We start from the raw sequence: 18,056 nt of genomic DNA, 5'->3' as shown, positions 1-18,056 counted from the left end.
AGTTTTTAACCTCAGATAACCCATATTCAAACTCGACCTAGATTTTATCAAGGCAATCACTCTGACCAAATTTCATGAAGATCAGTTGAAAAATACAGCCTCTACTGCATACACAAGGTTTTCTTTGATTTGACCTAGTGACCTAGTTTTTGACCCCAGATGACCCATTTTCGAAATCGGCCTAGATTTTATCAAGGTAATCATTCTGGCTAAATTTCATGAAGATCAGTTGAAAAATACAGCCTTTATTGCATACACAAGGTTTTTCTTTGATTTGACCTAGTTTTTGACCCCAGATGACCCATTTTCGAACTTGGCCTAGATTTCATCAAGGTAATCATTCTGACTAAAATTCATGAAGATAAATTGAAAAATACAGCCTCTATCGCATACACAAGGGGTTTCCTTGATTTGACCTACTGACCTAGTTTTTGACCCCAATTGATCCATTTTCAAACTCAGTCTAGATTTCATCAAGATAATCATTCTGACTGTAATTCATGAAGATCAATTGAAAAATACAGCCCCTATCGCATACACAAGGTTTTTCCTTGATTTGACCTAGTGACCCATTTTCGAACTTGGCCTAGATTTCATCAAGATAATCATTCTGATCAAATTTCATGAAGATCAGTTGAAAAATACAGCCTCTATCGCATACACAAGCTAAATGTTGACGGACGACAGACAGACGACGGACGCCGGACATCGAGCGATCAGAAAAACTCACCTGAGCATTGCTCAGGTGAGCTAAAAGGTGCAGTTTTGCAAAGTTGAAAAAAATATTCTCCAAGGCAATATAAACATTTAGGGTCGGGCCAAAACTTTAGGGTAGGTCGGGATACCAGAAACAAACATCTTTTTACGCCTTATCGCTACACAGAGATATATGCCAGGTCAATACTTACGGATAATACTGATATAAAACATACCAGGTTTTATTGCATTATCGTAAAGAATACAGAATACAGATGATTTTTTGGGGGGCGTAGCAATGTCACAAAATTACTTCTGGGCTAATCTAAACAGTATTTACCCGTCTTTGAATATATGCAAATACAATATAACATAGAAAAAGGAAAATATTTAGATCATTTACCCTAGACATATAATATCGTGTTATAATATTACACATTCGTGTTATTGAAAGAGAAATGTAATATATAGAAACATCAATAAAATACTAACAACATTTAAGTAAATCATTTTCATCAGTTTACACAGTCATCAAGAATAAAAGTATTCAATCACAAAGTTGGTAGTGCACTAAACATTTCTACAAACATCATGTTTTGCATCCTCAACATTTATTTACAAAAGTATGTATTTGTGCAGTTTCGTTTAAAAGATTTGTATAATAATATGTTTCAGCTAGTTTCCCACAGGACACTCAGAATGTAATCATTGTCCTACTGAAGGTCATAGAATTTTATATGATCGTGGCTCGTGCACCCAACAATCATTCTACGTCTCCTGCTATCATAGCACAACAATTTCGTGTCAGACTTCTTCATGACAGTTCCAAGTACTCGTTCACCTCGACAGTCAACATGATGTACGTAGCCCAGCTTGTCCAGTACCAGCAGAGTGCCATCATCAGTAACGCAGACATCCTCAATATCTTTGAATCCGTCAGTCCTTAATGTAGAGAGATTATTGCCTTGATTGTCTATTACTGTAAGACCAATTAAATTAACTGCTACGTAAATTCTCTCCCCATCATTACTGACGGCAATACGCAAGAAAGGCCTTTTCTCGCAGAGAACTCGTTTCTGCTGGCGTTCTAAATTATAGGTGTATACTGCGTCATTGCAAGTGTAAAAGAGTGTATCACCATAACAATCTAGACCCCAGCACTCATGGTCAAGCTGGATAGTATTCTCCTGCTTCATTCTACCATATATACATTGTGTATTCACAAATTGAATACCAGTCTTCCTCAGAATCACAGCTGCTCTATTGCTACCAATATAACACACGTCACGAGGCGAATGGGTAAATCTACATTCACCGACAAACTTGTATGAACTGTCAAGTTTCTTAAGTGTGTCGTTTCTAGCATCCACAATGAGAATATTACCATTTGGTAGCACACATATGCTTCTAACAGTGCATGAGTCTTCTTTGTTAACTCTCACATCATACTCTCCTATCTTACTTGTGATAGACAGACTCGTTACATCCTTTTCCCTGTACGTTCTGTCTGATAGGACCTGCTTCATACCCATACATGATCTGAAAGTATTATAGATAATAAATTTAAGCGAATGTACAGTAATTGATACATATGTCTCCACTGGCGGGGATTAATGCATTATCAATCTGGTATGTAAGCAAAGAATGTAGCCAAGCAATTAGAGCAGACTCTATTTGATCGAGTCTGTTAGTGAGAGTTAACGAAATGTCCAACAACTGCCATGTCGAGACGCCAACATGTCATTTTTGACGTCATATTAGACGTCACAACTAAAGCTAGTAGTCCCACCAATGATACTGTTTTCTATATCTGATGGTATTGTATTCATTGCTGACGTACAGGCTGTATTTCAGGCAGAAAATGCGTAGGTATATAATAATAGAATACATTATTACCCGTGGTCCTTTTCCTTACAAGTTGAGCAGCAAAACTTGACATGGTCAGAACAATACCATCTGCATGGCGTACCGTCATGCTTTTCACAGGCAAAGTCATTGGGTAAGTCTTTCACAACACCCTGGTCACCTGTAAAGAAATATCTAGGAGTCTACATCCATCTCTCTTTTACAACGCAATGACTTATTCTTTCAGAACCTTCACGCACAATAGTGGAAAGAACTTTTGATATTTGCCAACCGAATGCATGTTAGTCATTTATATATAGGATATTAATTACATATTGAATTTATTAAGGTAGTTCTGCACGCTTGACAAACCGGAATAATAGCGTAATGTCACTTATCCGGAAAGCGTAGAATAAAGTCTGGATATTCGGCGTACGGAAATGAAAACCTTTTTGTTAATTTATGGCAACAGGTGGGTTCATTTATTACAGCGGCGACGTTACTATCTTTCTAAGACACTAGTTTTATAATATACATATATTAAAATATAACATTGGCTATTACTTACGAAGACTCTTTCTGGTAGCCTCTATACTCTTAAAAGAGCAGCTTGCAACTATTTCATACGGTTTTGCCAGTTCTTTTTCCAGGGATTTTCTCAACATCATTATCTTTTGGTGGAAGTCACTCCCATTTATAACCTTGAGAAACTCTTCAATTGCCTCACAAGTGAAACAGTTGATGTTCAATCCAGCAGACGACACACTGACAATCTGAAGATCTGCCATGGAGCCCAAACAATCAAGAAGTTGGCATACTGATTGGTCAGTAGACCGTTTTGTTTCTCCTTGCTGTAAAGACTGGTTATCTAAGTAATGTCTCATGACTTGATAAACACGTTCTCTTGCTCTTGTGGAGTCATCTGCTGTTGGTCCATCAACTGATACATGTAATATGAGTTCGAACGGCACTAGAAATATAATATAATAATAATATAACTATTTTCCTTCATCAGTAGTTGCCACATTAAGTCTTTTTTGCATTTATGTATTTTTCAATTTTGTAATTGGCCAAGTTTCCTTAATAATTTTAACCAAAAGACTGAAGCCGAGTGACTTATCTTATTTTGCTTGCTATCTCATTATTTTATTTAAACTTGACGGTTTGGAATATTGATTTTGTCAGATCCCCAGTAATTTTTCTCAGTTAACCTTTAGCCTGCTGGCGGCAAGTGTTTCTGCCTTTGCGACCAGTGCAGACCAAGACCAGCCTGCCGGGCTGATCATGGTCTGCACTGTTCGTTATTCAGTCTGTGAACACCTCTTCAGTGAACACCTATTTTCAGTGAACACCTTATCAAATGATAAATGGTACTGCCCAAATTGAATGATGGACCAGTCCATTTTAGAAATTTAGCAGGGAAAATGTTATATATTTAGCTTTCTAAGACCGCTTCATTGTGCGTCTGCTTTCAAAGTTATTCAACAATCAAGTTTTTAGTTAATAAAAAGAAACTATAAAAAGAAGTATGTATAAGACTGGAAGCTGGCTAAAACAGATCTCTTTTCTTAATACTTCCAAGAATTTTTTTATCAATTTTGGGGTCATTGTTCTTCTATTTTGCAAATGGCATACTTCAGCTTTTCTATTTTCTGATTCACCTGTATCATCGTATGTCAGACAAATTCCAGGACGTCAGACGACTAAAAGGATAGGCAATAATGATACAAAATCAGACACATGCTTAATTAACTAATATTGTGTATCAATGGATTTTTTTGTTAAACATTACGTCTATATAGATGATATTAAAGTAGTTTTCAACATATCTATTCAGTTAAATAAAATGCAACATGAAATATAGTACAAGCGGTGATGAAAGTGGTAAAATCGGTGATATTTAGGAAAGCGCCATAATTAGATTTCTTTGGTACTAATATAGTGCTAAACACTTAATACCTTGTCTGTCTATAGAGTGTTTACTTTTCCGAGGTGACGACCTGAGTTCGCGCATCAATTTAAGTTCCTGCTCAGTAACTGAAAAAAAATATTCTATTTCGTTAAATTATTTTTTGATATTTTCAGTTTTCAAACATAAAAGGTTAACTGGGTTTCGTCCAGTCTGATTTTAAATTTTGGAAATTACATGGTTTTGTTATGCAAACAAGAAGAGTTATGCTTGTCCGTATGGCAAATGTTGAACTTTTAAAATGAACTCTACTGCAAATGAAATAGTATATATGCACAACAGCTTAATATGCCATTACGATTTTAAAGTAAGATGTATGCCTAAAAGTGTTCATAGTGTACGCGATTTCTCTTTGAATAAGCAAGAACAGTGAATATATTATTAATGGAACGGCTTTAAAGAAAAAAAAAGGGTACTTGCAATTTCTATGAACTTGGGAGTAAATTGTTTGTTCTGTTAAATGGAAATAATCCACACTGTACTTAATTAAATTTGATTTCAGCATCTAAGTAATTTGATGACACATGTACATTCCGTAATTCAGACTTACAGTTTTTGAATTATTCAAAGTTTCAATAATAGTTCAGAAAAGAGATAACATTGCATTTATTGGTTTCGAAGTACTGTCCCGTTGCTCTACCAACGGAACTACCCGGCTGCCTACATATATTAATTTCTACCTTTTACACCCTACTGACGTCTTTTCGCCAGACGCTTCACATGCGTACAGCCACTCGCCTAATAGACATTTACGGATTAAGTCTACGTGGACTGTGGACACCTAAGGCGATAGATTTTTCAAGGGGACCGTCTCAACATAGTTTAATTATATTATGCGCGATATGAAAAAGAGTTTATAACGACAATAGGGTTCGAGTTATTATATCATCACTATGCGATATAAAATTTGGATGTGCCTGTTTTCAGCTCGACTTTTCGAAGAAAAAGTAGAGCTATTGCATTCGCTCCGGCGTCGGCGTCGGCGTCGGCGTCTCGGTTGGTTAAAATTTTTGATAAGGTCAAATATCTCTGTTACTGTCAAAGCTATTGACTTGAAACTTAAAATACTTATTTACTATCAAAGTCTACACAAGGAAGAACAATCCCCATAACTCTGATTGAATTTTTACAGAATTATGCCCCTTTTTAATTTAGCATTTTTGGTTATAGTTTTTGATAAAGTCAAATATCTCTGTTACTATCAAAGCTATTGACTTGAAACTTATAATAGTTATTTACTATCGAAGACTACACCAGGAAAAATAATCCCCATAACTCTAATTGAATTTTGATAGAATTATGCCCCTTTCAACTTAGAATTTTTGGTTATAGTTTTTGATAAAGTCAAATATCTCTGTTACTATCAAAGCTATTGACTTGAAACTTAAAATAATTATTTACTATCGAAGTCCACACCAGGAAAAACAATCTGCGTTACTCTGATTTGAATTTTGATAGAATTATGCCCCTTTTTAACTTAGAATTTTTGGTTAAAATTTTTGATAAAGTCAAATATCTCTGTTACTATCAAAGCTATTGACTTGAAACTTAAAATACTTATTTACTATAAACATCTACCTCACGAGTGGGCACCTGGGTAGAACCGCCGACCTTCCGTAAGCCAGCTGGATGGCTTCCTCACATGAAGAATTCAACGCCCCGAGTGAGGCTCGAACCCACATCGATGAGGGGCAAGTGATTTGAAGTCAGCAACCTTAACCACTCGGCCACGGAGACCCCCAAATATCAGAGGATGGGAGCAAAAGTTAAAGAACCTGTTGAAGTCCTAAGGAAAATGACAACAAAGGGAAGAAATTCCCCGAAAAACTCTTAGTCCACTAAAATTATTAACAGGTACAGATGTGTCAAAATACACCATAACTTTGCAGGTACCATCCATGTTGTACCAAAGAAAAGTGGTCTCGGTTTTTACCTACGGCTAATATTAAAAAAGTTACAAAATAACCTATTTCTAGTAACATAAAAGGGAAGTAATTCAATAAAAAATATTGTAAGTGAACTAAAAAAAAAAAAAATCTGCCAAATAAAAACAAGAGCACCGCAATGCAAAGCAACATAAACACAAAACAAAGTCATGTGACCTTTAACCTCTAAGTGTGACCTTTACCTTGAAGCGAGCTATGTGCTCTGCACGTCTTCTCAATGTGGTGAACATTTGTGCCAAGTTTTTTTTAAATCCTTCAAGCAGTTTAAGAGTTACACATCGCACTCGAAACAAAGTTATATGACCTTTGACCCCTAAGACGAACACACAGACAGACAGACGGTCATACGAACACCAAAATACGTTCCTTCGGGCGTATAATAACAACAAAGGAATGGAGACGCAAGATATTACGTTTTCTACAGTTTTCACAATGTTTTACCTGCTGACCTACATTTTGATCCCAGCTAACCCAGTTAAGATTTATTTTCATTTCGGACGACGACGACGATGGAATACGGATACATTGCGAACAGATAAGCTCATCTTTTCCACTTTGTCCCATATGCGCAACTTATAATATTGAAGAACCTTTCGGGAAAGTGTTATGACGCTAGATCAGATACTTTTTGCGATATGCATAACAAAAGACCTCTCTGGCAAACAGACAGACGGACAGACAAATCCAAATCTTATCCTGTGCGGTAACATAATAAGCCAGACCTTACCATCATTATTGGAATGTTTTCCTACCACACATAAATTAAAATTATCATGTTGAGACGGTCCCCTTGAAAAATCGATCGTCTTAGGTGTTCACAGTCCACGTAGACTTAATTCGTAAATGTCTAATACTAAGTCATACATGTATAAACAACGGATATATTGTGCTCAGTAATACATACGTTTCAGTTTTTCTTCCAACAGCTGAAGCTTTTTCATACTCTGTAAGACATAAAAAGAGAACTGATTAAATTGCTAAATGTCCGATCTAACAATTTGACCGAAGAGACGTCAAACTAGAACGACTCACTCAAAATGTTTTCAACCTTTGGTCCAGGTATGACCGTGACCTTTTATTCTATGTTCGAAACACGTTTATATGATAAATACTACATGAAGATTTTAACCTGCATCGAATTAGTCTTACAAGTGACACATTGTTTTGTAATGGTGCATTGTAACTTGCAGAATATTTTACTTTCCATTCTTAAAAGTATAAATGGAATAGATCGGGACGAAAAATGGCATACAGCATTTTACCTTACAGTAAAACCATGGACCTTGAGCTAGGGCAATGCCTTTTGCATGCAACATGTCATTTTGTTTTTATGAATGTGTGTGTCATGGTTTTCAGCTATATTTCACAATAACAGTTGGACACAAAATACCTATATGGTCTTTGACATCTAAATACGCCATAGCCCTTTGAGCATGGGGTCTGAATTTTATAACATTGAACGTCATCTGGATCATCTATAAAAATACCTTTTGGAAGGAAGCATAGAACACAACCAAGCAAAAATATTAATAAAATCTGTAAGAAGATCCTTTAGAAGCATAAAACGCAACCAAGCAGCAATAGCAGACTCGGTTTGATTGAGTCCCTCCATAAAAGGTAAAGAAATGTGCAACACGCCCCCCACCCAGCACCGGCTCCAGCTCTCTCAGGACCAGAAAAAAGAGCAACATTAAGTCCAAGTATGGAGCCGCCACACAGCACTTAAAGTCTGCTGATGCGACAGTTAATAAAATATGTATCCTTTGGAGGCATAGAAAGCAATCGTGCAAAAACAATAGTAGACTCGGTTTGATTGAGTCTGACTTGAGTTTTGAGCTAGTGGTTTGAGCTTTGCTAGCAACTCCTATTTTTGTTATGGTGGATGTTCGTGTTTATTTATACTGCTTTCCACCTGTGCATACCAGGAGCGTCTAAATATGAATCCTATCGAGTATTTAATCTTCTGCATATTCATGCAATTCAGATGAAAGCGTACATAGTCATGTGTACATACATGATATATGAACTTTCCCAAATACTTTAACCTGGGACGAAACATGAATTCATTTTCTGGAGTTTCTGTGAAGGGAGAACAACACGATATGACTACAAGACATGACAATCTACAATTGGTGTAAAGAAGGTCACGTTTGTCATATTCTTTACAAAATCAGGGTTCTGCTCTTTAAATTGAAAGAGGCAACTATACTTAGGTGCAGTTATACAAGTCTGACACAATGTATGCAACGCGCGCAAACAGTTTAATCTTACAAAGCCAACATTGTCATGAAATATTTGAAACAAGAAAATGCAATGCCTAACTCATAGCGACCTGGATCGTTTAGGGGATTGATCGATGAATCTGCAAAGTTATTTGAAAATCCATGTCAACATTATTTACCAGCTTACAGTGTGACGGACTACAACACTAATGAGCTGATGGGCACAGTGCCGTTAGCAAGAATGTTGACTAATACACAAACTAATTCTATATAGGCAAAAACTAGCGGAAGTTGTTGCTCCTCACAACAAAGATCGAAAACATAAATCAAGTAAAACATCAATACTTATAAGTAAATGTATTAATAACCATCAAACGTAATTCAAAAATGTACATTATTTTGGTATTGAAACTTTCTTAATAATTTGTAACAAAAACGTGTTTATGTCTAAGTACATAAACTGAGAGTTTTACCTCTTCTTGGAATTCTTTAACTTTCTTTGCGGCTTCTTCCATACCATTATCTCTTATTTTTTGTTGAAGGTCTTCTGTCGTATATAGTTCAATGTCATTCTGTTGTAACTTTAAAGAAAAATGTCCAAAATACAAATCAATAATTACATTTTGTATGTTTTAACGCGTAAGAAAAACGAGCAAGATCAATTTTTTTCACGTCTTTACCTCTTACGGTTAGTTACGTGAGATAATGCACGGTGGGGCACCTGGGTGCCTTCCTCTATCATCAGAATCTAGAAACCCGCCATTTAACCAAAGCTGTGTCGGTGTGACATGTATGCTTTTCTTCCAAGTGTTTCTTTTATTTCTTCAAATGATAAAATGAAAAATCAGTACATTAGTTTGTATACGAATATGTACAATATTTCTACCTCATTCAAACTGACGATAGCTTCTTTCACTTTTGGTTCCTGTAACAGTGGTGATCCGCCAGATTTATCCTTGACCTCCAGCACACTCTTGAACAAATCGATATAATCACACAGTTCAGCTGTTGACAATTCATAATTTGGATTATGAAGTAGTTCATTCCTCACATCTCTTGCCTGTAAAGTTACACGTTTCTTTACAATGTTAAGTATTATATTATAAATTAATTGATAATCCATGCCAGTCTAACTGTAAAATAGTTAATTACAAATGACTTTTGTTTACTTCCTACTATAAGAATAAGACATTTTAATAGGACTGATTAATGAAAACTGATAATGTAAGGAAAATACATTTACTCATTCAACGTGCTAGATATCTTCTCTTATTGCAATCTGACAAGCAGTGCAGTTTGCTTTTATTAGATTTAACTTAGAATAATATCTGGTTTTACCTTTTTAAAGCAATCCGTTTGACCGTCTATACCAATGTCACCAAGATCTGAGCTGAACACTTTGTTGTTGATAAATATACTTAATAGCCCCGCACAGTCTACCTCTTTCGCTGATGTTTTACCTTTGTAACCTGGGGTACTAATAAAACACGTTGCAAGGCTCCAGTGCTCGCTGCTACTCCATTTTTGTATATCTGTGTTTTTTAGCAATGGTTCATTATAGCGATGATCAGCAATTACAAAATCAAAATACTGGCCGCAAAAGTTGTTTGGACAGATTATTCTACCTCTTCTTTTACACAAACAGCTTTGTATTTTACATTTACTGCTATTGTGGGAAGGAACAACTGTTGCTGCAGTACATTGTGTACATTGTGTCCCATTAGACGAAATACCTGACAGATAAGTCGAATGTTGTTTCTTTATAAGTTTTTCTGTCACATCTTCAAGACCAGATTTCAGATATTTCAAACCTAACACACCTCTAATCCAATCTTTGAAAAGTCCTTCTTTTAGTTGCTTTTTATGTTCAGTATCGTAATCTCCTGCAACATAACAAAAGACATTCAAGTGTAACTAAAATCCGTAAAATCATTTATTATAAGTACTGAAGTAAAAATTGAAAACAATTCTATAGAATTACTAATAGGGAAAAAAATGAAAAAGGTGTCTGAGATATAAACCTTCAGGTATAAACGATGCCATAATGGCAATTTCACGTACAGTATAAATAAATTATTGGAGGTCCAAATTTAGGTGAGACAGACTTTAATATATTCAAGTAATAAAGTGGTTTTTATAAAACAATTGCGATTTTCATAGCTTTAAGAAGAGACTTGTTGAAAACCTAGTGTTCAAGCTATTCATGTTAGACCAGTCTTTTGTATGCGTAAATGCATATATTGACGTTGTGAAACTAAAATAATGCTTGGTGCGTTTTATTCTTCAGCAAATATATACGTGCCTAAATCGGTAACATAGCCAAATAGTCCCATTATAGAAGATATAAAATCTATCGGAATTTATATAAAAGTAATGAAGAATTGTGCCGAAAACACAGTTATGACTCAACTTACCTAACGAAATTTAAGCGTAAGGCGCAGATCTTAGGATGAAAACGATTTGAATTATGAAAATAACATTTAAGTTTTCTTGGCCTACATTTGTTCCCAGGTGACAGCAATAACAAACAAATATATAATAGGAACAATTAAATCACCAATGCAACATATATACATTTATGTATGTATCTAAAACAGATATTAATTCAAAAAGTTTTCTCTAGTTATCAATGAACTGTCCCGATACTACGTGTTTAAATGTGTTTAGATTTAGAACAGAATTGATATCTCCTGCTAACTAGTCTAAGCATGCTCGTTTGGAAAGAGATTCGTTTTTTTTAAAGTCAATAACACTTTGTAATATACGTTGCCCTGTGTTGAACCGACATTTGGCTTCAGATACCAGCTAAGGAATTCTAGCCAAACATACACGCACAATTTTTTAATAAATTTGTCCCCATATAGCCGACAAAATCAAAAGAGGACAAAAATTTTGACGTATAAAATCAGGGACAAAATTCCGAGTTTAAGGAACGATCGTGTCTGTACGGGTGAGTAAATGTCTGACGTTTTATGCAGTTTCCAAATCTCGATGCTAATAGAATAGAATATTTTTTGGCGGATGACTTTCGTAAATAATAGTTAAGGAGTTCGATGACGACCTATACGAACAGACGCCTTAACATGATTTTAAAAAGTACCTTTCACGGTTAAATAAGTCTTCAATGTCAAATCACCGAAAGTTACACTGTATTCACCATCATCTTGAAAGATTGCTCTCGAGATTGTAAGCCGGTGTTCCAAACGTAGTGAGGAGACACGTACTCTTCCATCTGGTTTTATTTCTTTGTTGTTGTGTCTCCAAATAGGTTTCTCTGTATACAAATATACTTTGCAAACAAGGGAAACATCCATATTCTCTGTGATTTCATGCTCAGCTAAATCCTGGATTACATCCAAGGGTTTGTCTGTTTTGATAGAAAATGTTAATATTACAACGTATATCTAAATATTTGCGTTTAATCATTTTCATTGTTTAACTGTTGGTAGTACTGTATTTATTCTTTTTTTATTTATTCAAAAATATTCATGAACTGTACTCTAAATAGGCGTATTACATATTATGACGTTAAATATATAAAGCACACTTGTCGGACGTTTATTAAGACAGATATGCAATATAAAAATATACCTTTTAGAAGTTCTTTGGACAAAAAGTTATAATAACGCATTCGCTTAGTGATCATGGCTGTTCATGACAGGTAATGGAACGCCCATCCGAACTAACCAGCGTAACATGTAAAATAAATGTGTCTCTGAATGTCTTTCAGAGTTTTCAATAGATATACTGCTATCGAAAAGAGTTTACACCTCTTACTGGAAAGCAACATTTTTCACTTTCAATATCTTTTGTAACAGATTTAATGAAGGAACAAGTCCGTTATTAAAAGCTTCATCCTTGTCAGGTATTTAACTTGTGTTGTTTCTTATTTATATGATTTGTAGTCACCTTCCATTGTGATTGAAATATTTAAAAAACGTATATTTTATTTATTTTTGTGAGTATAAAATTCCTTTTTCAAATTTCCGCTAGATATCAAGAATAATGTATAAAAAATCAACACTAACAGTAATGTCAGTTGTGCTTGCAAATGTTGACATACCAAAATGGAAATTTGTATTTCTACTCCACCTTACATTTTTACTTGTAACAATGTTGTTATCATTGAAACTCACTAATTGAAAGAATATTGTTTCCGGCAAGGTCTAGTCAGCATTTTACAAGGTCCATGTGTAATTTTTCAAGAAGATATTCAAATATTGACTAGCTGGAAGTATGACAATACTGCCGAATAAGCAATTATCAAGAATCCTATATTATTACACAGAACAAGGAAATAGACTTCAGTCACAACTATAATAATGGTTGGCTCACTGTTCCCTCTCATGTACTACATAAATTAGACGCTCATATAATTACCTGAAATTTTAAGCACAGCAGATGTTGAAATAGTTCCACAAACACAAGAATAGAGGCCTGAATCTTCCACCTTTGTATCAGATAGTACCATCCAGTGAGAACATTTATCGTTAACAAACTTCAAAGTATTTGTTTCTTCTAAAAGATCGTAATCTTTAAGCCATTTGACGGATGGTTCAGCTGTGTTTTTTGTACATACTAAAACTGCTGACTCACCAACGTAAGCAAATTTGTCTTGAAGTGCTTCTGTAAATACTGAAATATTTGATAAGAAACATTTTGTTTTATATGGATACTCCTTGTATCACCATCCTTACATATGAATTACAAATGTACATTGCATTTTGTCATTGATTTCCCCAATTTTGTAAATAAATTTTTGTAACAGTATCATCTAATAAAGATGTAATATACATGGTATTCTTCTGTTATTAAGCAACTGCCTACAAGTTAATCATTTCATATAGTAAAGGTCAGTTCTGGGTTATTTTACGTTCAGATATGATAATAAAATCTACTTGGGCACGTGAAAAGTCATATGTTAATTTATCTTATCATGTATGCTTATATGCAGCAGAAACAGTGAAATACGTATCTGAATGTTGATCTTTAAACGGGTGGTGTAAATTACTTCCAAACTGGTTTTTGAAGACAGAATTAATGTTTGAATAAAATCTGTGAAAAGATCCTTTAGAAGAGTAGAATACAACAAAGACTTGAATTGACCGAGTCTATTCATGAGAGGTAATAGAACATGTAACATCTAACGCCCCTAGCACCAGCCTAATCCTATTACGTAGATATTTAATGTACTCCACGACCCAAAAGAATCAGAAAAATAACAACACTGATTCCTAGTAAGGGGAAACTTTGAAAATATGAACTTTTTTGACAACAGTCTTAGAATATTTTCCATTTATAAGAAAATAACATTGAATTTATAAAGTCGGAGAATAATACTGCATTTTGTTAGGCTCTATTCAGACTTTATTTCAGTAGCCTTTTAAATAACATATAAAATGTTATAATAATTTAACTGATGTGAAGAATTGTTACCTGTTTCAGGCGTCATATCATCCATGTCATCAGGTTCATCAGTTTTTTCTTTTGTCCCATGTATTGTTGTAGAGACTTTCTCTTGTATCACCATTTTAAGTTGAACGTTAACATCTTTTGCCTGCTGCATCTTGCGTATTAGTGTCCAGTCAACATGAATGGGTTCCGAGTAGAAGGAATGCATCATTGTTTTACATTCAAGTGTGACTTGTTCATTAATACCTTTCATTAGTTCGAGTAATGCATGACTTAAGCTATTCCATTTACATTCAAACGTGCTGAAACTTAGTTCAGCAGAACGAGCATAATTGTCCAAGTCATTTTGCTGATCTCTTATGCATTTCACTGCTTCAAGTTTACTTTCGGATAAATGTGATTCAAACAGGACCAATGTTACAAAACAAATTAAGCGTATGTCCCAAGAGTCGAGATGCGTGTTCACTTCATTGTCTTGAAAGAGTTTCTGAAATTCCTCATTGTTGTTCGTCTTGATGTTGTCTTTGTGTTCAAGCAATAGAGATTCCAGAGTTTTCCCGCTCTCTGATGCTGTACAATTTATCACAGCCTTTAAAGCCAAAGGTGCAGCTTGTTCCAAAAGCAGAAGATGTCTGAGATAACGTTTGCTGTCACCAGTCTCTTCATTCTAGAAGAAAATCCACGTGCACGAAATAATATTTAGTTAAGTTAAACAAGCATCCTTTGTTTCAATGGTGAAATAGAAAAATACGATAACTATAAAGCTATATCCCTCTACTTATATTCATTTAAACAAAATGATCAATTTCCTTTCATGAAACGTTTGCTAAATCAGCGTCACGGCTCCGAAGTTGTAAATATTTTTAGACCAACCTTGACCAATTTATGCTGTGAATACTAGCTAATCTTGGACAAGTGCATTAATTGTATTACCACTCTAACACCTATCTAGCATAACAAGTATAAATATAAATACGATACCATTGCCATGTCTCCAGCTATTGTGTCTTTGAAATACTGGACACAGACTTAGGTGCTTACAGGTAGCATACATTCATTCAGTGCATATATATCTCAGACTGTTCTGTAAAATATGAAACAAAAGATAAACATTATTCAAATATCATTTCATGCCTCATTTACAGTTACCAAACATATTACCAAAATATTAATCTGTATTAACCTACCTTCCATTTCATTTTTTTTTATACTTGAAAAGAAGTACGAGTTTTTCAGAAATTTTAAGCTCCGACAAAAAAATACATATTCAAGTAAACTAAGTATATATAACTATTAAGACCTTGAAATATTAATTTAATGTAATCCATGCAAAGATAACTATCATAAATCACTAATTGAATATACAGGATATGCCTTAAAATTAAATGTAGAATGAAGATCGACAGGGAAAATAGCACGAAAGTATGGTGGCTGATTTCTGCCATTTCGCGTTTTCGCCCCGCGACCCCGCCGAGCGAAAACACGAGAATCAACAAGTTTAAATGGCGAGGGCGCGGGGCGAAAACTCGCTATTAAGCGTGGGCGCGGAGCGAAATGTCGCTGTTTAGCGGGGTCGCGGGGCGAGATTTAGTAACTGGTATGTCGGGGGCGCGAGACGAAAACGCGATAATTAGCGCTGCTTAAACGTCGAGTTTTCGCACCGCGCCCCGTTATTCCAGTTACTAAATCTCGCCCCGCGCCCCCGCTAATTATCGTGTTTTCGCTTTGCGCCCCCGCTAAATAGCGAGTTTTCGCCTGGCGCCTCCGCCATTTTATCTTGTTAATTTTCGTGTTTTCGCTCGGCGGGGTCGCGGGACGAAAACTCGCTATTTAGCAGGGGCGCGAAGCGAAAACACGATAATCAGCGGGGTCGAAAGGAGAGATTTAGGAACTGGAATGTCGGGGGCGCGGTGCGAAAACTCGGCGTTTAAGCAGCGCTAATTATCGTGTTTTCGCCACGCGCCCCCGACATACCAGTTACTAACTCTCGTCCCGCGACCCCGCTTATTATCGTGTTTTCGCTCCGCGCCCCCGCTAAATAGCGAGTTTTCGCCCCGCGCCCCCGCCATTTTAACTTCTTAATTCTCGTGTTTTCGCTCGGCGGGGTCGCGGGGCGAAAACTCGAAATGGCAGAAATCAGCCACCATACGAAAGGCTGCCACTTACCGCATGTAGATAGTACTTCAAGTAACAATTGTACGATATAGACTAAAACTGAAACCTACCCAGAACACTTAAAACTCCGGAAAATGATTCTTCAGTTAAGACTCCTCCATTGTTGTCTATTCATAAAAGAAGTTTATTAAAGAGGATTGACATAAAAACTCTTGACCCTCATTGTTTATTAAAACAGGTTGTTATATTTTTTTTGTCCTTTGAAATAATGGAGTGCACTGAGTTTTATTAATATAAGGTAAATGACGGGGGGTTACACGTTACCAATGGACCGTTTGTGAATAGACTCATTCAAACCGAGTCTGCTATCATTTGGCTTGCGTTATATGCCTCCAAGGGCTCTTTCTATAGATTCTATTGAATTACAGAGAAGGGACGCAACTTAAAGCATTTGGAAAAATAAATTTGATACTGTCAACAAAATATACAATAGAACGTCAACGAACACATTATTATGAAACGTTCCTGAAACGTTAACTTTCGCCGAACTATTTTTAGCAGATACAAAGCAGCCAATGTGCCCCTTCTTCAGCAATTCTTTGTTTTAAAACTTTTCACTGTATGTGCATGCCTTACACTATCAATGTAATAATTAATTTATTAACAATGAGAGGTCTGAAGTAAATGATAACATGTGGGATTCTTGGCAAAATCAGAATGAAACTGCTTGAAATCTAATCCTTATCATGCTGGACACGATTGATTATGCCTTTGCGACCAGTGCAGATCAAGATCAGCCTGCATATCCGTGCAGTCTGATCATGACCATTCAGTCAGTATCTTTTTGGTATGCACCCCTTTTAACAGTTAATGGTACTGTCCAAAATGAAAAATGGACAGAAATTTAGCAGGGTAAGGGCTAAGCATTTTTTACTGGTATCCTATACGCTGCCGAGAATAGAACAGAAAATACAACAAGAGTGAGTAAGTCATATACTGTATCACGCAGTGTTTATCTACGATAAAGTAAAACAATCAAAAGCCTTGAGTGATAAAGTAGAAATACTAAGGAATACTTTCAATTCATTTATTTCATTTTGTAAATATTTATAAATGAACAACTTGTTTACCATTATTATTATTGTTATTATTATTACATACCAACTCATTATCATTTGATTGATCATAACAAACCGATGTGTGATGAGACCTTAGTAGAGGATTAATCTTCAATGTGTAAACTTTAGGTATACCAGTTTAGTTTAACATCTGTTTGACATGTCGACTTACTTGCGGGGCAAGAACAGATTCATTTTGGAATTGAATTTGGGAGAATGCAGTAAAGTACAAAAGTAAAACTCGGTAATGTTTAGCCAGAGCCATTTTGAACAAGATAATGGATTTCACAGGTTAAGTCTGTGACTGCTCTACCAATTGAATATCTGGTTATACATAAAAACGCTTTGAAAACGCACACTTTTTAAAGTTCTGCCAAAATATATTGGAAATAAATGAAATATTTCATAATAAGATAATTTAGACCTGATTATGAGCAATTTCTAATGTTTAATTTTGAAATCACTAATGCATGACATTGAATATGATCATTTAGTGAGAACATCATGTTTCTAGGTCTCTACAACGAATTTATTGCGATATGTGTGGTAAACTCTCTTGTCTTAAAACTGCCACACGGAAAACGTTCCTTCTTTTAATAGATGTAGATTTTAATGGTAACATTTTCAAAACAAGGCATACGAAGGGTATACATAATTTAGGTAATATGGCGACTTTCCAGCTTTGGCGGTGGAGGAAGACCCCAGGCCTCAGCAGGGAGAGTCATTTAACACA

General features: G+C 35.5%; 1 protein-coding gene across 2 annotated transcripts; it reads right to left on the bottom strand.

Annotated features, from left to right (window-relative positions):
* Positions 1-922: 922 nt before the first annotated feature.
* Positions 923-15,440, bottom strand: LOC123550854 (uncharacterized). Of its 2 annotated transcripts, XM_045339271.2 has the most exons (13): positions 15,278-15,434; positions 15,072-15,174; positions 14,115-14,757; positions 13,059-13,313; positions 11,779-12,045; positions 10,017-10,561; positions 9,565-9,738; positions 9,152-9,259; positions 7,361-7,400; positions 4,501-4,578; positions 3,110-3,511; positions 2,593-2,722; positions 923-2,235 (listed from the first exon to the last, which is right to left on the bottom strand). In XM_045339271.2, exons 2-13 carry the CDS (start codon positions 15,078-15,080, stop codon positions 1,410-1,412), a joined length of 3,477 nt encoding a protein of 1,158 aa, XP_045195206.2. In that variant the 5' UTR covers positions 15,081-15,174; positions 15,278-15,434; the 3' UTR covers positions 923-1,409. The 2 variants fall into 2 exon arrangements, with proteins under 2 accessions (XP_045195206.2, XP_053396165.1); XM_053540190.1 differs by lacking the exon at positions 15,072-15,174 and having other exon boundaries at positions 15,278-15,440.
* Between the last annotated feature and the right edge of the window lie 2,616 nt (positions 15,441-18,056).

Source organism: Mercenaria mercenaria, chromosome 4, assembly GCF_021730395.1.
Source record: "Mercenaria mercenaria strain notata chromosome 4, MADL_Memer_1, whole genome shotgun sequence".
Taxonomy (NCBI): Eukaryota; Metazoa; Mollusca; class Bivalvia; order Venerida; family Veneridae; genus Mercenaria; species Mercenaria mercenaria.
The sequence above is the reverse complement of the archived record's forward strand: the minus strand, read 5'-3'. Positions and strand labels throughout refer to the sequence as shown.